At 41.9% G+C, this 23,312-nt stretch overlaps 1 protein-coding gene and 1 pseudogene across 2 annotated transcripts in view; one reads left to right on the forward strand and one right to left on the reverse strand.

Annotated features, from left to right (window-relative positions):
* Positions 1 to 22,334, forward strand: part of THSD1 (thrombospondin type 1 domain containing 1) — a 35,704-nt gene extending 13,370 nt beyond the window's left edge. The window contains exons 4-5 of one of the 2 annotated variants that reach the window (XM_036249975.1): positions 16,072 to 16,230; positions 20,676 to 22,334. In XM_036249975.1, coding sequence (XP_036105868.1) covers positions 16,072 to 16,230; positions 20,676 to 22,063 — 1,547 coding nt within the window. In that variant the 3' untranslated portion in view covers positions 22,064 to 22,334. The remainder of the gene's footprint in view (positions 1 to 16,071; positions 16,231 to 20,675) is intronic. The other variant, XM_036249974.1, reaches the window with a different exon arrangement.
* Positions 10,967 to 11,060, reverse strand: LOC118623090 (annotated as a pseudogene).
* Positions 22,335 to 23,312: the final 978 nt, after the last annotated feature.

Below are 23,312 nucleotides of genomic sequence, written 5' to 3' on the forward strand. Positions count from 1 at the left end.
ATAATAATTTTTTCTATTGTTGGTTATCTTCCAAACCATGATTTTATGTTTAAGGGAAAAAGACAAAACATTTCAAAATGACATTTTTGACATTAAGATTCATCCTTTCATCAAAACTTTTTTTTTTTTTCTGGCCCCCATTAATAGAATTTTTGGTTTTAGTTTGACAAATGACTTTATGTATTTAAGTAAATTATATTTATGTAAAGTATAGAAGAGTTAAGAAAGAATAACAAAGGACTTAGCTTTTGTATTTCTACATTTTGTGGTCTTAAATGTGAGCACAAGAGAAGAATAAACTATACATTGACTTAGTTTTCAATTTAGATTTCACAGTAGTGGAATTCCCAGTAGATTTTTAAAAAATAAATCACAACACTTTAACTCAAGAGACGTTAGTATCAGATTTCCAAAGCTCTGGAAGTGCTGGGGCTTAGTGTCTGAACAGCTCTGAAGCTTGAGGACAAAGCTGGCTCATTGTTCTGCCATTTGAGGAATTGCAGTGTGATTTGGGAGGCATAAAACCAATATCATGTTCAGTTGAACCTCTGGATGGAACAAAATTACCACACCTCAGTTTATGTTGGTCCAGGAACTCTTGCGTAAGTCCAGGAGACTTTTAATTGCTGTAAAGAACTTATATTCCATGACTCATTCCAAAAATTGCACCACTTAGCTCACCTGAGAATGTATCTGCCTTACATGCTCTTCTTGTTTTTGTAGTGCTTTGTATACCTTTGACTGCAGTGTAAGATTTTGCTCATGAAGGATGAAGAGAGACCTTTATGCAGAGGTGTTTTGGAGCCTAGTGTTAGCATGACTAGTTGGCTAGGTCTACTGTTGTGTCTTGGGGTTGGATGGGTGCTGATAGAGAAGAGACTTAGTGTAATTCTTTATAGGGGACTGTTCAATCATTTTATCTGTCAGTGATTGCATATATGCTTGGAAGAAAAGTTAGCATTTATCACTCAATAATAACTATTACGAGAGTGTTTTGTATGTATTTTGAAGCTCTGGTGTTAGGTATAGCTCCATTTAGGGTTGTTAAAGCTTAAACCTCTTTGCTGAGTTGACCCTTTCCTCTTTATCACTGATAATATTTCTTGTTCTGTAGTCTTATTTTGTCTGATATTAATATAGCCCTCCAGTTTTTTTTTCTTAAAATCTTTTAAAAATTAAATTTATTGGGGAAACATTGGTTAATAAGATTATATAGGTTTAAAGTATAGAATTCTGTAATACATCATCTGTATATTACATTGTGTGCCTACCACCCAGAGTCATAGCATCTTCTGTCACCATATATTTGGCCCCCTTTACTATCCTCTTAACCCCTTCCCTCTGTAAACCACTATACTATTGTCGGTGTCCATGAGTTTCAGTTTTATATACCACATATAAATGAAATAATATGGTTCTTAGCTTTTTCTGACTTATTTTGCTTAGCATGGTATTCTCAAGGTCCATTCATGTTGTCGCAAATGGCAATATTTCATCTTTTCTTATGGTTGAGTAGTATTCTATTGTATATATGTACCACATCTTTTTTTTTTTTTTAGTACTCCATTGGAAATATTTTTAAAATTATTTTAAATTAATTAATTTTGTTACAGATGTTTCTCCTTTTCCCCCATTGAAACCTTCCTTCTTATGCCACCCCACTCTGCCCTGTCCCCAACATTGCTGTCTATGTCTGTGGTTACGCATACATGCATATAAGTTCTGTGGTTTATCTCTTCCTTCCCTCCCACCTCCTTTTCTGAGGTTTGTCAGTCTGTACCCTATTTCTATGTCTCTGGATTTTTTAATCAGTTTGTTTTGTTCATTATATTCCATAGATAAGTGAGATCATGTGAAATTTGTCTTTCTCTGATTGGTTTGTTTTGCTTAGGACATCTTCTTTATCTAATCATCTATTGAAGGACTCTTTGGTTGTTTCCATGTCTTGGCCAATATGAATAATGCTGCAGAGAACATAGGGGTGCATGTATCTTTGAGAATAGATGTTTTCAAAAATTTGGTTGGATACCCAGAAGAGGAATTGGTGGGTCATATGGTAACTCTATTTATAATTTTTTTCAGGAAACTCCATCCTGTTTTCCATAGTGTCTGTACCAGTTTACATTCCCACTAGCAATGAATGAGATACCTTTTTCTCCACAACCTCTCCAATACTTGTTATTACTTGTCTTGTGGATAATAGCCATTCTAACAGGTATCTCATTGTAGTTTTGATTTGCATTTACCTAATAGCTAGTGAAGTCAAGTATTTTTTTTCATGTAACTCTTGGTCATTTGTATGTCCTCTTGGGAGAAATGTCTGTTATGTACAAAAACAGTTTTGTTTTCCTTAATGTTCACAAGGTATAAATTATTCCATCCTTTCTTTTAAATAGCATATAGTTTGGTCATACTTTTTTTTAACACAAACTCACAATCTCTGTCTTTTAACTGATGTATTTTTATTATTTAAATTTAATGTAATCATTAAGTGGTTAGATTAAGAGCTGTCATCTTGCTAGTTTTATATTTCTTCAATCCATCCTATGTTTTTTCTTTCTTTTTTAAAATTAATTAATTTATTTTTGTTACAGATGTTTCTCCTTTTTCCCCCACTGATTCCTCCCTCATCTTCCTTCCCCAAACTGTCCCCAGTTTTGTTGTCCATGTCTATTATTCATGCACACATGCATATAAGTTCTGTGGTTTATCAATCCCCCACCACCCTCTCTACTGGGGATTGTCAGTCTGTATCCTACTTCCACGTCTCTGGGACTACCCCATTCCTCAGACTGTTATGTTCATTATATTCCACAAATAAGTGAGATCATATTATACTTGTCTTTCTCTGTTTGGCTTGTTTCGTTTAGGATAATACTTTCCAGGTCCCTCCATGTAGTCTCAAAGGATAAGAGATCTTTCTTTCTTACAGCTGCGTAGTACTCCATTGTGTATATGTACCACAGCTTTTTTACCCATTTGTCTACTGATGGACACTTGGGCTGTTTCTAGATCTTATCTATTGTAAATAGTGCTGCTATGAACATGGGGGTACATATATTCTTTCTGATTGGTATCTCAGGCTTCTTAGGGTATATTCCTAGAAGTGGGATCACAGGGTCAAATGCAAGTTCAATTTTTATTTTTTTGAGGTAACACCATATTTTTTTCCACAGCGGCTGTACCAGTCTGCATTCCCACCAGCAGTGTACTAGAGTCCCCTTTTCTCCAAACCCTCGCCAACACTTGTTGTTTGATGATTTGTTGATGGCGGCCATTCTGACAGGTGTGAGGTGATACCTCATTGTTGTTTTAATTTGCATCTCTCTGATGATTAGTGATGTTGAGCATTTCTTCATATGTCTCTTTGCCATTTGTATGTCCTGTTTGGAGAGGTGTCTATTTAGTTCCTCTGCCCATTTTTTAATTGGGTTCTTTGTCTTCCTTTTGTTGAGTTGTATGAGTACTCTGTATATTTTGGAAATTAACCCCTTATCTGATGTATCATTGGCAATGATGTTCTCCCATACAGTGGGTTGTCTTTCCATTTTGATGGTTGTTTCTTTTGGCAATCGGTTTCTTGACGTTAATTTTGGATCCTGCTACTTTGTCAAATTCATTTATTAAGTCTAGTAAATTTTTGATGCAGTCTTTGGGGTTTTCTATGTATAGTATCATGTCATCTGCGAATAATAACAGTTTCACTTCCTCCTTTCCCATTTGGATCCCTTTTATGACTTCTTCCTGTCTGATTGCTGTGGCTAAGACTTCCAGTACTATGTTAAATGAGAGTGGCGAAAGTGGGCATCCTTGTCTTATTCCTGTTCTTAAGGGAAATGCTTTTAATTTTTGCCCATTGAGTATGATGTTGGCTGCAGGTTTTTCATGTATGGCTTTTATTATGTTGAGATATGATCCCTCTATTCCCAGATTGCTGAGCGTTTTTATCAGAAATGCGTGATGGATTTTGTCAAATGCTTTTTCATCATCTATTGATAGGGTCATATGATTTTTATCTTTCATTTAGTTTATGTGGTGTATCACATTTATTGATTTGCGAATATCGTACCAGCCTTGCATTCCTAGGGTGAATCCCACTGGGTCATGGTGAATAAGTTTTTTGGTGTATTGCTGGATCCGATTTGCTAGTATTTGGTTCAGGATTTTGGCATCTATATTCATCAGGGATATTGATTGGTCTGTAGTTTTCTTTCTTTGTAGTGCCTTTTTCTGGTTTTGGAATTAGAATTATGCTGGCCTCATAGAACGAGTTTGGAAGTCTTCCTTCTAGAATTTTTTGAAATAGTTTGAGGAGAATGCTATTAGTTCTTCTTTGAATGTTTAGTAAAATTCCCACATGAAGCCTTCCGGGCCTGGGTTTTTGTTTGCTGGAAGAGTCTTGATTACCTCTTCAATTTCTTTTGTTGTTATTGGTCTGTTCACATTTTCTATCTCTTCCTGGTTCAGTTTTGAGAGACTGTGTTTTTAGAAATTTGTCCATTTTGCTTCGATTGTCGAATTTGTTGCCGTATAATTGTTCATAATATTTTTTCACAATCCTTTGTATTTCTGTGGTGTAAGTTATTTTTTCTCCTCTTTCATTTCTGGTTTTGTGTATTTGGGTTCTCTTTCTTTCTTGGTGAGCCTAGCTAAGGGTCCATCAATCTTGTTTTTCTTCTCAGAGAACGAGGTCTTTGTTTCACTGATCCTTTGAATTGTTTTTTTTTTTTTTTGGTCTCCATGTCATTTATGTCTGCTCTGATCTTTCCTATTTCCTTCCTTCTACTTGTTCTCAGGTTTTCTTTTTGTTTGCTTTCTAGTTCTAAAAGTTGTGAGGTTAGATAGTCTATTAAAATTTTTTTCTTGCTTCTTGAGGTAGACCTAGAGTGCTATGAACTTCCCTCTCGGAACTGCTTTTGCTGCATCCCATAGATTTTGTGTTGTTGTGTGTCCATTTTCATTGGTTTCCAGGAAGTTTTTAATTTCTTCATTGATTTCCATGGTAACCCATTCATTGTTCAATAGCATGTTATTTAGTCTCCATGTGTTCAAATGTCTTTGCAGACAAAATCCTGAACAAATATTTTTCTTGCAGTTGTTTTCTAGTTGCATGACATTGTGATCTGAGAAGATGCTTGATATGATTTTAATCTTCTTGAACTTATAGAGACTTATTTTGTGCCCTAACATGTGGTCTATCTTTGAGAATGTCCCATGTGCACTTGAGAAGAATGTGAATTCTGCAGTTTTGGGGTGTAATTCTCTGTAGATATCTGTTAAATCCATTTGATCTAGTGCTTTATTTAGAGTCTGTGTTTTCTTGTTAATTTTTTGTCTAGCAGATCTATTCAGTGATGTCAGCAGGGTGCTGAAATCCCCTGCTATGATTGTATTGCTGTTGACTTCTCCTTTGAAGTTCCCCAGAAGATTTTTAATATATGTTGGTACTCCTATATTGGGTGCATATATGTTTACAAAGGTTATATCTTCTTGTTGGATAGATCCTTTCAATATTATGTAGTGGCCTTCTTTGTCTCTAGTTATGGCCTTTTTGAAATCTACTTTATCAGATATGAGTATTGCTACCTCAGCTTTTTTTTTTTTTTCTTTCCGTTTGCTTGGAAGATTTTTTTTTCATCCCTTCACTTACAACCTATGTGAGTCTTTTGTTGTGAGGTGTGTTTCTTGGAAACAACATATATGTGAGTCATGCTTTCTTATCCAGTCAGCTACTCTGTGTCTTTTTATGGGAGCATTCAAACCATTCACATTAAAGGGGATAATTGATATGTACTTATTTATTGCCATTTCTGTTTAGTGTGGTTATATATATTTTTTCTATTTCTTGTACTAATTACAACAGTTCTGTTAGCATATTTTGCAGTGCTGGTTTGGTGTTAATATATTCCCTTTGCCTTTTCTTTTGGTCTGGAAAGCTCGTTATTTGACCTTCTATTTTGAATGATAGCCTTGCTGGATAGAGTAGTCTTGGATTCAGATCCTTGTTTTTCATGACCTTGATTACTGCATGCCTGTAGTGTTTCTGTTGAGAAGTCAGCTGAGAGCCTTATGGGGGTTCCTTTGTAGGTAACCTGTTGCTTATCTCTTGCTGCCTTTAGGATTCTCTCTTTGTCTTTAATTTTTGGCATTTTAATGACCATGTTTCTTGGTGTGCGCCTGTTTGGGTTCTTTTGACTTGGGGCTCTCTGTGCTTCTTGAACTTGAATGCCTTCATTCTTCAGCAAGTTAGGAAAGTTTTCTGTCACTATTTTTTCAAATATATTCTCTAACCCTTGCCCTTTTTCTTCCTCTTCAGTGACTCCTATGATGCGAATGTTATTACGTTTTCAGTTGTCCCACAGTTCTCTTAAGCTATCTTCCTGTTTTTTAATTGATTTTTGATTTTGGTTTTCGGATTGGTTGATTTTTTTTTTTTCTACCCTGTCTTCTAATTCACTGATATGGTCCTCAGCTTCCTCTACTCTGCTGGTTAGTCCTTTCAATGTGTTCTTAATATCTGCTATGTCATTCTTCATTTCCACTTGGTTGGTTTTCAATATTTCTATATCTTTACTCATGGTGCTGATATCCTTACTCATGCTGTTGAGCTTCCCCAAGATAATGGCTCTGAACTCTACCTCTGATAATTTAGCTGCATTTCATTGATCTCATCTTCGATAGAGTTCTCTTGTTCTCTCATTTGGGACTTGTTTCTTTGTTTCACCATTTTGGCTATCTCATTGGGTTGTGGAGCCTGCCAAATTTTCCCTGTGAGTGTTGGTTTTGCTGTTTGTGGCTCCCTCTACTGGGTTTGGATGAGGCTGGGTAGGCCCATGTTACACACCACTGTCAAGTCTTACTTTCTTGAGTAGATTTGCAAGCCCAGAAAAGGTTCAGTTATCCTCTAACATTTACCCTGGTGACTAGTATTCTCAGTTACTCAGTGCCTTGGAATGTAGCCCTGGTGTTCTGCATAAGAGGATTTCCAGAGGGTGGGATAGATGCTGGTTATTAATGAGCCTCAATTTGCATTTCTTTTCCTCACCTGGGAAAGGCTGAATCTCCAAGCTGGGGTAAGGGCTGCTGCTTTCCCCCACAGCTCGGGGAAGTAGCACACTGGCCACTGTCTTTTGTGGCTGCAACTCTGCAAAAACTCTTAGTGCCCTCCAAATTCCGGGAGTCCCCACAGAGTTTTAGCCCAGTCTTCTCTCCCCTTGCCGTAGCCCCCAGGTGAGTGGCTATGGCTATTTTAGCAATCTGTCTTGGCTCTCTGTGCTGTGGAGTGGGCTTGGTCTTTATTCCCCAAGGGCCCTGCTCACAGCTAACTCTGCTGCTGTCCGTGGTCTCTCAGCCTGCCACCCTCTCTCACCTCCGCACATCCTGCCAGTGTTTCTGGTTATATGGTCCTGTTCTGCTGCTTTTCTGTTGCTTTTTTCCAAGGATTTGTCTTTATTTTAGTTGTACTTCTCGTTTGGTCCTAGGAGATCGTCTGTGTAGCTTCTATTCACTTTGCCTCCATTTTCACATCCTCTGCACTTACCTTGTGCGAAGCTGGGTCTCACAGGCCTCTGGTGCCCCCGCACCCTGCAGGTCTCATGGGTAACTGGATCTCACAGTCCTGTTGGGGACCCGGCACTATGCTTATGTTATGGGCTGCTGGGTTGCACAGGCCTCCCTGGTGCTTCAGTACCCCGCAGGTTCTGTGGGTAACTGGATCGCACAGTCCCTGCTGGGTCGCACAAGCCTTCTGGTGTTTTAGTACCCCGCAGGTCCTGCATGTAACTGGATCACACAGTCCCTGCTGGGTCACACAGGCCTCTCTGGTGCCTTTGCATCCTGCAGTTCCCGCGGGCGGGCAGGTGGATCTCACCAGTCTCTCTTGGGCTCTGGCTTCCTACTGCTCTTGTGGGCCACTGGACTGCACAGGCCTCTGTGGAGCTGCAGGTCCAGCTGCTGGCAGCTGGGGGGTCCTGCTGCCCCATGGGGCTCAACTCCAGCTAAGCTTTTGCTGTAGATTTTGGGGATGGGTCTCACCTGCTGTTGTGTGCTTCTGTTGCCTGGGAATGGATTCTGCTCCCCAGCCTTCTGTTGCTGGGGATGTATCCGGACTCTGATCAGGCTGCTACTATGGGGGATGGTGCTGGGTTCCTGGCTGTCTGGGACTTCCCTGACTGGCATCTTGGGAGCTCCACTACTGTGCACTGGTCTGTGTCGACACAGAGTGTCCACTGGTCCGATGGTGCCATGTGTGCTGGTAGGCTCAGGTTGCTGGGCCCTAGCCGCTCCCACTGCCTTCTCCCAGGGAAGACCTGGGATCTTCCAAAATGGTGGGATCTCCCCGTGGCACAGGGATTAGCACCCTGAAGGGCCGCTTACCGAGGTAGCCGGCGGCTTCCGTCCACAGCACAGGAACCTTCTGCTCCATGGCTCTGCACTGCTCGGGTTTGGTCATCCACCTTCACGTCCACACACATTCTCTCACATACTTGCTCACTCTCTCACACACTCACCCTCCCTCTGGTTTTGCCCGCCCCCATATTCTCTGCTCTGTTCTTTATTATTTTTTTTCTTCTCATTTTGGGCTCTGCCTGTTGTTTTTCTCCTAGTTCATCTAGGTGTAATATTTGGTTATATATTTGAAATGTTTCTTGAGGTAAGCCTGTATTGCTATGAATTTCCCTCTTAGGATGGCTTTCACTGTGTTCCATAGATTTTGGGTTGTTATTTTCATTTTCATTTTTCTCAAGGTATATGTTTATTTCTTCCTTTATCTCATTGTTAATCCATCACCATTTTGTAGCATGTAATTTAGCCTCCTTGTGTTTGTGTGTTTTTCATTTTTCTTCTTGAAATTGATTTCTAGTTTCATACCATCATGGTTGGAGAATATGCTTGACACGATTTCAGTCTTTTTAAATTTATTGAGACATATTTTGTGGCCTCACATGTCTTTTCTGGAAAATGTTTTATGTGCACTTGAAAATAATGTATATTGTGCAGGTTAGGGGATATTAAGTTAATCCATCTGGTTCAATGTGTCATTTAAGACCAGTGCTTTATTGTTGATTTTCCATCTTTCAGATCTGTCTTTGATGGCAATGGGATTATTAAAGTTCTGTACTATGACTGTACTGATGTCAATCTCTCCCTTTATGCCCATCAATATTTACTTTATATATTTGGGTGCTCTTGTGTTGGGTATATAAATGTTTACAATGGTTATATCCTCTTGTTCAGTTGATTCCTTTATTATTATTATTATTATTATATAATGTCCTTCCTTTTCTCTTATTATAGCCTTATTTTGTCTGATATAAGTATTGCACGCCCACCCTCCAGCTTTTTTTGTTTCCATTTCCATGAAATATCTTTTTCTGTCCTTTTACTTTCAGTCTCTCTGTGTGTCTGTAAATCTGAATTGGTTTTTTTGTAGACAGCATATGTATGAATCTTGTTATTATCCATTCATCTACTCTGTCTTTGGTTGGAATACTTAATCCATTTACATTTAAAGTGATTATTGATAGGTAAGTGATAGGTAATTGATAGGTAATGCCATTTTATTATTCATATTTATGTTTCCTTTTTTCCCTTCTTCTTCATAAAGAAGTCCCTTTAACATTTCTTGTAATACTGGTTTGGTTGTGATGAACTCCTTTAGCCTTTTCTTGTCTGGGAAACTCTTTATCTCTTCTTCAGTTTTAAATATCCCTGCTAGGTAATCTTGGTTGTAGGTCCTTGCTTTTTTTTCTCTCTCTCTTTATTTTAATGTCTAGTTGTGTAGGGGGTAATGTGGAGGCTTTGGGAGGACCCATGTGCCAGCTGGAAGGGCTCTCAGTTGGCCCCCTCATCTCTGGGTCCTGTAGTGTGGGCAGCCTTTTACCCACAGTGTAGGTCATTGCTTTTGATCACTTTGAATATTGCATGCCAATCTCTTCTGGCTTGTAAAGTTTCTGTTGAGAAATCAGCTGACAGTTTTATGGGAGCTCCCTTCTAGGTAACTAACTGTTTTTTTCTTGCTGCTTTTAAGATTCTTTGTCTTTAACCTTTGCATTTTGCTTATGATGTGTTCTGATGTTGGCCTCTGGGTTTATCTTGGTTGATACTCTCTGTGCTTCCTGGACTTGTATGTCTATTTCCTTCACCAGGTTAGGAAAATTTTCAGTTATTATTCATTGAAATAGGTTCTCAATCCTTTGCTCTCTGTCTTCTCCTTCTAATACCCATATGATGTGAATGTTGTTATGCTTGATGTTGTCCCAGAAGATCCTTAAACTCTTCTTATTAATTTTTTTTTTTTCTCTTCTGAACGGGTGTTTTCTGCTGCCTTGTCTTCTAGATTGTTGACTTGATCATCTGCCTCATCTAATCTACTGTTGATTCCTTCTAGTGTATTCTTTGTTTTGGTTATTGTATTCTTCATTTATGACTGGTTCTTTTTTTTGTTATCTTAATTTTTCTTTATGCTTACTATTTCTTTGTTGCTGTTCTAAGTTTCTTGAGCACCCTTATAACCAGTGTTTTTTTCCCCCATGTATCTTTTTTCAATTACAGATAGCATTCAGTATTATTTTCAGATATATAGCATAATGGTTAGACCAGTCATATGCTTTACAAAGTGTTCCCCCCTGATATTTAGTGTATCCACCTGGCTTGTAGTTATTAACAATATTACTGAATATATTCCCTATGTTGTACTTTACATCCCTATGAGTGTTTTATAACTACCTATTTGTATTTAATCTCTTTCGCTTTTTTACCAATTCCCCAAAACCCTTCTCCTGTGGCAACTGTCAGTCTGTTTTCTAGTTTGTCCATTCATTAATTTTGTTTGTTTGATTCCTCATGTAAGTGAAATCATGTGGTATTTGTCTTTCTCTGACTGACTGATTTCACTTAGCATAATACTGTCTGGGTCCATCTATGCTGAAGTAGGGTAAGAGTTCCTTGTTTTGTTTTATTTTTTGAAAATATGGAACACTTCACAAATTTGTGTGTCATCCTTGCGCAGGGGTCATGTATTGTTCCAGTTTTAGTATATGTACTGCCGAAGTGAGCACGAGTTCATTGTTTTTTATGGCCAAGTAATATCCCACTGATATATGTACCACTTCTTTATCTAATCATCTATTGGGGGGCACTTGTTTGCTTCTATATCTTGGCTATTGTAAATAATGCTGCAGTTAACTTAGGGGTGTATATATTCTTGCCAACTAGTGTTTTGCGTATAACCAGTGTTATTATTTCTGGGTCTGGTAGACTTCTAGTCTTCATTTCACTTAGTTCTTTCTGGATGCTTCTCCAGTTTTCTCATTTGGGACATATTTATTATTCTCCTCATTTTGGCTGCTTCTTTGTCTTTGTTTCCATGTATTAGAAGACTGTTTTAGACTGTTTGTATTAGACTGTTTCCCAGTCTTGGCAGTATAGCCTTATGTAGTAGGTGTCTTGTGGTGCCCAGTGTCACAGACTTTCTGATCACCTTAGCCAGGCACTTTAGGAATGTCCCTTGTGTGGGTTATATGTGACTTCCTATTATAGTTGAGCCTTGATTGCTGATGGCGCATCTGTGGGTGGGACTGACCTTTAGGCTGCCTGGCTGTGAGGATTGGCCACCACTACAGCATACAATCTGCTGTGCAGGGGTTGACCCCACAGAGCAGGATTTGCCCTAGTGGGGTCCAGTGCAGGCTGAGACCTCCCATTTGGGTATTCTTCTTGTTGAGTGAATCAGGTGGTATTCTGTTGTGGTCTGAAACTGGTCACCAGATGTGTTCTGGGCCTCTTGGAAGGGTCTCTGGTATAGGTCAATGTCAGATGCTGCCTGTGACTATCATGGGGCTACCTGTTAGGTGCTATAAAGCTATAGCATTTAGTAGCTACCTGTGCTAGGCCTAGATGCATATAGGAGGGGCCATGCTGCAAACCAAGGCCGGCTAACACCAGTATTGGGCCTGAGGCAGACCACCAAAAGGTTCAGGCACCTTGAAACCAGTCTCAGCCTCTCAACTGCCCAAAAGACTCAGCTGCTGAAAGAGCCTTGGGCAGAACATGAGCTGCCTTAGTCTATTCTTAGGGAGTTATTGGGGGTGGAGCTAGTGGAGTTTACCAGACAAATGCAGAATCAAGTTTTGTAACTGAAACACAGGTTCGGCTCCCTGTTACAACAAAAGCCAAACTCGTGAGACAGGTGCTAGTGAAAAAGGAAAGAAGTTTATTTAGCTGCCATGACCTGGGAGAAAGGTAGACTCCTGTCTTCAAGACCATTCTTCTTCCTGTTCAAGCCTGTGGTTCTAATAGGGATAGGGTAGAGGGGCCTTTTTCTATCCAATTATCTTGCTAGCTTTTGGTGTGCTCAGGTCTTATCCATTCATCTTTCTATCTTTTGGCATGGGCCCTTTTTATTCATTCTTCTAGCTTTTGGCATGCTAAGTGTAAGAACCTCCCCTGCACCACCTTGACCAATGTGGGAGACTCACTGGCACTCCAGGACTGTCTATGGTATAAGGGTTGGTGGGGAGGTAGGGACTGCAGGACCCGCCATCTGGAAGCCTGGAGATGAGGCAGCTCTCAGCCCATCTCCTGACGCTGGACAAGGTGTTCTGCACCTTTGGGGTATCCAGTTGGAGTATGTGGGGCACCCCTGGATCCTGGTGAACCTTCAGCCTGCACCTCTGAAGTGGCCAGCCTGGCCAATGCTCACTCTGCTGCTGACTGCCCACATTCCAATCATTAGTATACTGACTGTCTACAGTAACAATTTGGCTGGGTGGGGGAGGGCACAACACAGGGCAGATGGTGGCATCCCTGAATGTCTCTGGCAGTCCCCAAGGTACTTTTGTTTTGTTTTGCTTTGCTTTCATTTTTTATTGTTTTTATACTAAAGACAATAATTCAGGCCCAGGCTTGTTGCATGACAGAGCACTGGGCTGTGGGCAAGTTGGGTGGGATGAGGTCTCTGGAAGTCATCAGGTAGAGTTAGAGGAATTCACCAAGCTACTCAAGTTTACATTTGGTGGATGGGGGGAGGGCACAACACAGGAAAGATGGTGCCTGTCAGCCACAACACAGGAATAGTGGCCTAGTGGCCACCACCCCTCCAGTCCCTGCCCTGAAGCCACAAAATTCAGCCTCTCCTTGCTTGTCCCAAGCAACTCCCAAGCTACACAAGAATTTCTCAAGATTTTAAAGGAAAGTCTGCAATGCAGGCTAAGGATGATTGCCCCCAAAACAGCCTCAGGCTGTGGGTAAGTGGGATGGGGCAGGGTATCAGTGAGTAATCAGGGTACTATCAGAGTTCACTAGGCCAATACATAATCAGATTTGGCCCATGGAGGGAGGGTTCAACACAGGAGATATGACTCCCGTTGGCCCTGTGGGAAGGAGGGTTCAACACAGGGACAAGATGGCATTCCCTCCACCCCTTGCATGAAAGCCACACAACTCAGTCTCTCCCTGTATGTCTCTGGTGCCCACCAAGCCACTCTCCCTCTGCCAGTGCCCAAGGTGAGGGTCTACCAGTAAGAGTTTGTGTGCTGGCCCTTTAAGAGGACACCTGGGTTTCCAGCAGCCTTCCATCTCAGGAAACCCTGTTGATTACCACAGCCAGATGTTGTGGATTCTTCCTTCTGGCACTGGTGTTCCAGGCTGGGGATCCTAGCAGATGGCTGAGACCCCTTGCTCCTCAGGGAGGACCTCTACAGCTGATATATTTCTTCAGACTCTTAACCATTGCACTTGGGAGTATGTCCAGCCTGTTTTGTGTGTCTACCCTTCCTACCAGTCTTGACATGGCTTCTTATAACTTTAGTTATAGGACTACTGTTAGCTAGTCTTAAAATGGTTATCCAGGTTGATTGTTCTATAATTAAGTTGTAATTTTGGTGTGTTCATGGAAGGAGGTGAGTACAGCATTCACCTAATCCACTATCTTGACTGAAAACCCTCCTGAAGGATTTTCTAACATTTCTTGTAGTGAAGATCTGCTGGTAATTAATTTTCAGTTTTTGTCTGAAAAAGTCTTTATTTCTTCATTATTTTTGAAAAATATTTTCACTGAATATGGGATTCTGGGTTGCTCATTTTTTATTTTAGTATACTGTAGAGATAACACTCCATTATCTCTGGTTTGCATGATGAGAAGTCTGCTGTTATTCTCATCTTTATTCTTCTGTTCTACCTTCCCCTTCCCTTCTTCCATAAAGTTTTCTGTTTGTTTTTGTTTTTAGTAGTTTGAAAACAGCATGTTCAAGTTTTTTGTTTATTTGCTTTTTAAAATTTATACCGCTTGGTGTTTTCTGGGTGTTTTGGAAGTAGTTTGGTATCCTTAATTAATTTTGAAGAATTCTTGGGCATTCAATTTTTTTCCTCTTCTGGGATTCTAATTACAAGTGTAATACACTGTTTGATATTGTCCCACAGCTTTTAGGTATTCTATTCTGTTTTATTCACTAATTTTTTTCTTCTTTGTGTTTCAGTTGGAATGATTTCTATTGACATATATTCAGACTCATTGTTTCTTTCCTCCGCTGTGTTGAGTCCACTGTGAGCCTCTAGGAGGCATTCTTTATCTCTGTTACCATGCTTTTCATTTCTAGCATTCCATTTGATTCTTTTTAGTTTACAACACTCTGATGAAAATTTTCATCTATTTATGTTTCTTGTTCACCTTTCCATTAAAATCTTTAACATCTTAATCATAATTATCTTAACTTTTCTCTCTGATGGTTCCAATATCTGGGTCACATCTGAGTCTGGCTGTCTTGTTTACTTTATCTCTTGATAGTGTATTGTTTTTTTTTTTTTTTCTCCTCTATGTGTTTCATAATTGTTGGTTGAAAGTTTGACATCTTACTTAGATGTGTAGACACTGTTAAATAGTATTTGCCTGGAAACGAGCAAACCCTGGTTTTGCTGATGTTTAGTGTGAGGGTTGGTCAATCTAGTACAGAGTTGAGCTGTGTTTGGGTTTTGCTGTTGCTATGGCTACCTTCAGTGCATAACAGAGTTCAAGTTTTTCTAATGTTACTTTGTTTCAGGGTAAGATTTGGTTTGCCAGAGGGTTTTACTCCATACTTCTGTTGTACTTTCAGCTTTAGGCTTGAGTCTGTATCAGAGATATTTTCACCTGTTACTCTTGCCCCTGCCACAGTAGTAAGTTGTTGTTATTTGATACTTGGTAATTGCTAATATGGTGCAGGGTTGGGGATGGGCTATGGGGGTGGGAGAGTACACTGTTGTGCCAGTTCAGTCTTAGTCTTAGGCAAGTACTGTGCCCCTGAGTCTCAGGGTTGGGGCCTTCTTGATAATGCAACCCCTCCCTAGTGGTAGAAGCCCTCTAACAATCTGGGTCCAGGATATTTTCCCCTCCTGTCCAGGAGTGAAGTGTTTTAATCATTTTTTAAAATTTCCTGGCAATACTGGGTGCTTTTAGAGTCTTGTCTCCAGCGGTTGAGGCTTTTGTTGATGAAGCAAATGTGAAGGAGGATCTGGGTGAGGTTTGAGTCTTTCCCACAGTGCTATTCCTTCCCTCCTTAGGCCTCCATCTAGAAAGGAAGGCTTTTTCTGCTCTTGCACCTTCCCTTAGTCCCTGTGAGCATCTGGTGAGATCTATGGAGAATAGCCTGAAAGTGGGTACAAACTCCCCTTGAGCATGCGGCTCCTAGCATTCTGTGTTTTCATGCTAGCCCCAATTAGGCAGTTCATTACATTTTTGATGACTTCTCACCAGCTTGTATGAAGCCTAGCACCTGCCCCAGGAAGCGATGCTTGCATCCTGTTTTCATAGAGGAGCTGACTTTTCTTATACTTTAGGCTATTTGGCTGCCCTGTGACTTAAACTCTCTGATGGGATCTAGAAAGGTTAAAAGGTTAATATTTTGTAGTTCATACAGCTTTCATTTGTTTTAAGAGTAGGAGTAACAACACTCTTTCCAGCTTTCTACATCTGAGAATGTTTTTATTTACTGACTTTTCAAGGCTCAAGATTTTAGTTTTGCTGCTTCATTTGGGTGCTGTTAAATTTGATTCTCAAATGAGCAAGCATTAAAAGCATGGCTAATGTCCTTGCAGAAACTTGGGGACTGTGGCAGCCGTGGAGCCAGTGTAGTGCCACGTGTGGGGATGGTGTCAGAGAGCGTCGCCGTCTGTGCCTGACTTCCTTTCCCTCCAGACCTGGCTGCCCTGGAATGTCCTCGGAGACCTCCCGGTGCTCCCTGGAGGAGTGTGCTGGTAGGTATTCTTCTTCCTTTGGGAGTCTCTCCCAGGGCAACTGTTGAGCCCACATCTGCCTGAAAATGACCACACTGAGTTCAGGAATGGACTCATAAAATTCTGTTGTTGCTGTTGGCTGCACTAACCTTGTACTCATTAGTGTGTCATTGATTCGGAATAGGGGGTTTAACACTGTAGAAGATAGGGAAATGACAAGGAAATTTACCTAAAGATTCAGACATATGAAATTATATTTATAAATACAAAAATGGGAGAAGTGATCATTCCCCACCTCAATATATTTTTTTGTTTTTACTTTTGTTTTATTTCTCTCTCTTTCACGTCTCCTCACCAAAATTGTGGAAAAACATTAAAAATATTTTCTCCCCATCATCCCAGAGAAGCTCCAAGGGACCACATAGACCATTGTTTGACAAAATGGGGCAAGACTTATCCCCTGGATGGCCCTATATTTATTCTTGACCAGTCCACCCAGGAGGAAAAGGTAGGGAGTTCTTTTTGCCATTACCTAGAGACTGGCCTTCCCTGCATCCTCTAAGTATCTTGAAGGCACACACTAGTAGTTGCTCAATGAAAACTTGATGTGAACTGACTTTATTTATTTTTTATCCTCATCCAAGGACATTTTTCCATTTTTTGTTCAGATAGAGTGGGAGGGAGAAAGAGGAAGAGAAAAAGGGAGAGAGAAACATCGGCGTGAAAGGGACACATCGAGTGGCTGCCACCCGCACAACCAACCAGGGCCGGGGACAAACTGCAACCGAGGTACATGCCCTTAGTGGGAACCGAACCTGGGTTTCTCTGGACCACAGGCCGACGCTCTAACCGCTGAGCCAAACCGGCCAGGGCATGAACTGACTTTAATGTAATGTTCATATTGGCTCAGTTAGGTTTGCTTTAGTTTATGGAACAGAATCCCATTCATTTGCCACAGGTTACAGTAATAAAGAATCCTTGTTCTTCCCACACACCATTCCATCTTCTGATACATAACCAAATCCCCCATTTAGTTGGCTGGCCTTTGCTCTGGTCCTGACCCTTAAATAAAGCCCTTCTGTCAAGTCTTTGACTTTTTCCACTCCAATTCCAAGTTAGAAAACCATCTCTATTTCCTCTTCCCATTCTCATCTGGAGAAGTTAGATGTTTTTCTGTGCTTTAATCTCAGGGTACCTTTTAGCCAAAACTACAGGCACCTGGCAACACCTTGGCCAGTGTCCAGGTCTGTGACCTTAGAAAATCATTCTTGCTATCTTGTCTTTCCAGCCAGTGCTACAGTTCTTCTTCCCTTTATTCCAGTATCCTAAGGATGATCTTTCCTAGTTTTTTTTATTATAGCTTCAGACCCAGGTTCTTCTCCCATCCCTGAGCCTGCCCCTCTCTCGCTCTCTTTTTTTTTTTTTTATAAGCCTTGGGCACACCCTGAATCTATTCTTTCTCCAGTTATATCCAATACTGCTTTCTAAGGCTCTATTGTCTGTCTACTCCTTTCTTTATAAGTTCCCTTCACTTTCCACAGTTTCTTCCTTGTGTGTAACTTTTCTTTAAATACACCGATTCCTTTGAATTCTAAGGTGGCATGTGAAGATATCCCATCTAGAGTTCAAAATATGTTTCTGTTGATATTTTAGAGAGAGAGGGAAGGAGAGAGAGATAGAAACAATGATGTGAGAAAGAAACATCAATTGGCTGCCTCCTATATGTTCCCCGCTGGGGACTGAGCCTGCAGCCCAGGCATGTGCCCTGACTGGTGAATTGAACCAGGACCTCTCAGTCCATGGTGCAATGCTCAGTCCACTGAGCCACACCAGTTGGGCTAGAGTTCAGTAATTCTTGAGTGAATTTAGAATCAATTGCCCCTGGCTTTTATTGCACCTTAGTATTGTTGAAATGACAATATCAACCATTTATTGACCATCTGCTGTGTGCCAGTACTTTGGATATATCACCTCACTTAAAGCTCACAACTCTACAAGGTAAGGATGATCATGTTGGGCTCAGATTTTGAGAGCCTGCTGCCAAGCAGGCATTCTCCTAAATGCCTTGCACACATTAAGTAGGTCCATCATTATCTCCATATACAGATTGAGGACTTGGTGGCATAGAGAGGGTAAATGACCTGTCTAAGACCATAAAGCTAGAAAGCAGGGGGCTATATCTGACCCCATACTAAGCTACTTATCTTGAATACTTTGCCTTTATATACAGGCCAGTGTAGCTTTCTAGAAACATCAACACCTGAAATTAACAATCATTTTCAAGGATATGTGGTATTATTTCATATTCTGGCATCTTAACTCTTTAATACTGGGTGGGAGCTAGAAACTTGTACATTGTAAGTTAGCAAAAAGGGTAAGTGCTACAGGTACCCCTACTTCTTCTATAAGGGGTACTCAGATAGATGCTTATGTGGATAAATATGATAATTTCTTTCAAGTGTTCTCTTTTTCCTATTCAACCTATCTTCCACTCCTTGGAAATGTAGAGATTTGTTCACAGGCTGCTTAACGTCAGGAAATCTACATTTCAGGTGAAAAAAGAAAGATAGATGAGGCAGAGATAGGAGAGGCCAGCAGTTCTTGGGTTTTCCTCCAGCTGTGGTGTTGAAGGGATCCAGCCAGGTCACAGATAACGGCTAAGTGAAGAGGTCCTCAGTGTGTAACAGCAATGCTGCTACCCCCTGACCTCAACAGTCACTGCAGATGAAAGAAGTGATAAGTCAGGAAACAAGTCTTTTATCATCCAGTGAATTTCACTTGGTTGAGAGTTTAGAGTTTTGTTTGGCTTTGAGGGGATGTTTTCATGCCAAGGTCTAAGTCTAGTTCTATATTAATTTGGTCCATTTTGTTCAACACAAGAGGAGGAGGAACCAATTGCAATTGCAACCAGTTCTGTCTGGTGGATACTGATCATTTTGCTATTACCTTTTAAATAATGAATCACTTGATTAATTAACCTCTCACTTATTGATTATCAATTATATGCAAGTTACTGTGACTGGGGTTGGGAATATGTAGATAAGACATGTCCCTGTCTGGAACTTACCATATAGTTGCTCATCAGACACAAAAACAGGCGTAATATATAGTATAGTAGAGAGCCTGCACTGATAAAGGTACCCACAGCTTGCTGTGGAAGCTTTTAGGGATGATAATACATGCTGGGAACACCTCTGTTCTTGGAAGAGGACCATAGAAGTGAGGTGACCAGATAAGCCACAATAACAGCGACCTGGGCTCAGAGCTCCTATTGACACCTCAAATTTTCTACATAGAAGCAGCATGAGGAAGGTTTCCAGGTAAAATGAACATTTTTCACTTAAGGTACGTATATGGGACATCTAGTTAAGTGTACCTTTGAGGTAGGCATACATCAGGAAATTCTTACAAGTATAAAACAAATAATGCAAAATAATTTAGGTAGGTTGTACCTAAATTAGTATGTCAGGAGAAAGTCATACATGAAAATAAGATTGTTGACAATGTAACTCACTTTTCCTGTCTAATATCCAGGAACTGTTAAGCCCCTGCTTTCTCACTCGTCCATTTTAAGCGATCCACTCCCATTCCTACCTTCCATGTGGCACTGAGTTTTCTTCTTCCTTGCTCTCTCAAACTGGTTTGTCCCACAGCCATCAAAATGTTTCACCAAGACTCAGATGCCATCTGAGACCACAGCCTGGGAACCTGAGACCAACTTATGCCACCAGACCTCACCTCTCTTTCCTCCTTGGTCACTATCCACCATTCATATCCTTCCAGTCACCTGTCTGATCTCTGGTTTCCCACAGCCTTATTGCCACCAGCCACAGACCCGTCCTCCCCTCTCCTTCCTATGGCACCTATGGGACACCTGACAAGCAAGCTCATCAACATCCAGAACCTTTTCACCAGATACTCCCTTCACCTCCTTGCCTTACCTGAGGGCTGGATGACTATAGGGCACAGCTTCTCCCCTACCTTCTTGGGGGGAAGCTTGACATGTACTTTATAAGCATACAGGGTCAGCAACAGGTGTGCTCCCCCTCTCCTTTCTGATTGTCACTTTAGCCAACTCTTCTACCTCCATGTAAAACTTCTACTCTTTTGATGCCCAAGCCATCCACTTAGATGACTCCCCAACTATCCCCAAATACTGTCAATTTTCAACCTCATGACAGCCATCAGTCACTAGGACCTGGGTCCCCATGTTCCTCACCATCCCATAGCTAGGACTAGCTAGGCGACCTCAGTGTCCACCTAACGTATGCCTTCCCTTTGTCTGCAGCTGCTCCTCTGATGAAATCTTAAACTTCACAGCCCCCTTTCTGGCTACAAATCCTGGTCCTTGGTTAGTTTACTTCTTTCTCTAGCTGCCAGATAGTTAGAGCAAGCCTCTCAGAGATCTTAAAACCATGCAGAGAAAACAATTCTAGAGACTACATTTGTTCTTCCTTTTTTTGTAGCTTTCCAGCCATCCAGTGTGTCTCCTCTTCAGCCCAAGGGTCCAGTAAAGTCCAACAACATTGTGACTGTCACGGGGATTTCCCTGTGCTTGTTCATCATCGTCGCCACCGTCCTCATCACGCTGTGGAGGAAGTTCGGGCGTCCCCCGAAGTGCAGCACCCCCGCCCGACACAACTCCCTCCACTCCCCCAGCTTCCGGAAGAACTCAGACGAGGAGAACATCTGCGAGCTGAGCGAGCAGCGTGGGAGCTTCTCGGACGCGGGAGACGGGCTCATGGGCAGCCGGGGGGACACGGGCATCCCCCTGACCTACAGGCAGAGCGTGCCAGTGACCCCTGACGACGAGGCCTCCGGCAGTGAGAGCTTCCAGTCCAGCGCCCAGAAGATAATCCCCCCCCTGTTCAGCTACCGGCTGGCCCAGCAGCAGCTGAAGGAGATGAAGAAGAAGGGCCTGACGGAGACCACCAAAGTGTACCACGTGTCTCAGAGCCCCCTGACCGACACGGCCATCGACGCTGCCGCCCCGCCCCTGGACCCGCCCCTGGACCCCGAGAGCCCGGAAGAAGCCGCGGCAAACAAGTTCCGGATCAAAGCCCCGTTTCTGGAGCAGCCCGCAGGCAGTGCCGGGGAGAGGCCCTCCTCTCGCCCGGAGGGCAGCGGCCCCCCGGCCAGCTGTGCTGTCAGCCCCAGCCAGACCCTCATCCGCAAGTCACCGCTGAGGCCTGTGGGCAGCCGCGGGGGGCTGTCGGAGAGAAGCCACCCCAGGAGCTTTCATTTCAGGAGGACTGCCAGTTTTCACGAAACCAAGCAGGCCCGGCCGTTCCGGGAGAGGAGCATGTCCACCCTGACCCCGCGGCAGGCCCCTGGCTACAGTGCGCGCACCCGACCCTGGGACCAGGCAGGAGACAGGTGTCGGCCTCTGAGTCGAGGAGCTGTCGTATTCCCTGAGAAACCGGATCATTTCCAGGGAGCAGGGGGAACCAGTGGTCCATTAAGCTCTCTCCCTAAATCCTACACGTTGGGGCAGCCCACGAGGAAACCAGACCTGGGGTTCCGCCAGGCAGAATTCATGGCAGGAGGTGAGAGAACAGAGCCTCCCAGAGCCAGGAGGGGACCGTCCCCCAGTCACAGAAGTGTCTCAAGGAAGCAGCCTTCACCCACTGCACCCAAAGACAGCTACCACAGGGTGAGTCCTCTGAGCCCGTCTCAATGTAGAAAGGACAGGTGTCAGAGCTTCCCGGCTCACCCTGAGTTCGCCTTCTATGACAATACGTCATTTGGCCTCACCGAAGCTGAGCAGAGGATGCTGGACCTCCCGGGATATTTTGGGTCAAACGAAGAGGATGATACCACAAGTACACTTAGTGTGGAGAAGCTGGTCATCTAGACCGAAATCAGCCTGAGACTCCACATAACTGGTGTCCTTTCCCCAGCTCATGGTATCAGCTGCTCATATTGTTTTGTGGACTGTTTCGTATAACTGTTTGTACAGTAGGACAGCATGTGGGAAGGAAGTAACTTGTGTGTGCGCACATGCATTCTAATTCATAATGAAGAGGATATTCATCCTGAAATTTTCCCTTTGTTATCCTATTTCTATTGGTTTATTACTAATAACTACAATAATAAAATTTAAACAAGAGTGAAATAGGGCTTGTTTTCTCACGTGGACATGAAAGATGACAAGATGTGATTTGTGAGTAGGAAATGCTTTGAACAATTCTTCAACAGTTTTCATCTGGAAACAAATTTGGGAGTCTCAAGTCTAATAAGGACTGGAACAAAATGAACTTGCTAACACAACTCCGAATTGTAATTTATTAAGTTATAAATACTTAAGAATTTGATGCCTACAGGGGCAGAATTGAACATGTTTCATGTTTGGCTGATTAAGTCAGTTATGACTATTACATACTAGGCTACCTAGACAGGGTGATACTGCGAGATACTCCAGATGAACTTTCAGGCCAGGGTTGGGTGATATGTTACTTTTTTTTTTTTTTTTAACTCAACAAGGAGTTCTGGTGACTTGACACACAATAATGTAAGTTAATTCTTCTGTGGAGAAATAACATAAGAAGCCGGTTGTTTGGGTGGTAAGTCAAATGAAGACCTATCCATATATCCATCATTGTTCTGAGCAAAATAAACATTTGGGAAAGGAAGGCATTGTTTCCTGAGAGAGCGTCAGCTGGAACAGGGCAGTGGGTGCTGTCCAGGAGGCTCCCTGGTATCAGCCTGCTTACTGTGCTGGGCCAGCATGGCAGCCAAGACCCCAGGGAGTGTAATTCTGAAACCAGGATATGTGTGTTTCTGAAGATAACGTTATCATATTAATCAGAAAGTATGTGAATTAATCACAGGGGTGTGGAAAGCAGGTGGACTATATTATGCTCTTACAGCTTACTCTTTTTTTAATTGGAAAGAGTAAAGAGGGAGCGAGAAAAGTCTTTTAGAAATGTAGAATCACTTTTCTGATTCAATCTGCCTACCACATTTTACAGATGAAGAATTTGAGGCTCAAGGAGGGGACTTAACTCCTGCAGGGTTGGATGAACACGGACTCATTTTTACTCTACCGTACTCTGCACTGTCAGCACAGCTTTTGCAAGCTTCTCTTTAATAACACCTTCAGG

Source organism: Molossus molossus, unplaced genomic scaffold, assembly GCF_014108415.1.
Source record: "Molossus molossus isolate mMolMol1 unplaced genomic scaffold, mMolMol1.p scaffold_m16_p_9, whole genome shotgun sequence".
Taxonomy (NCBI): Eukaryota; Metazoa; Chordata; class Mammalia; order Chiroptera; family Molossidae; genus Molossus; species Molossus molossus.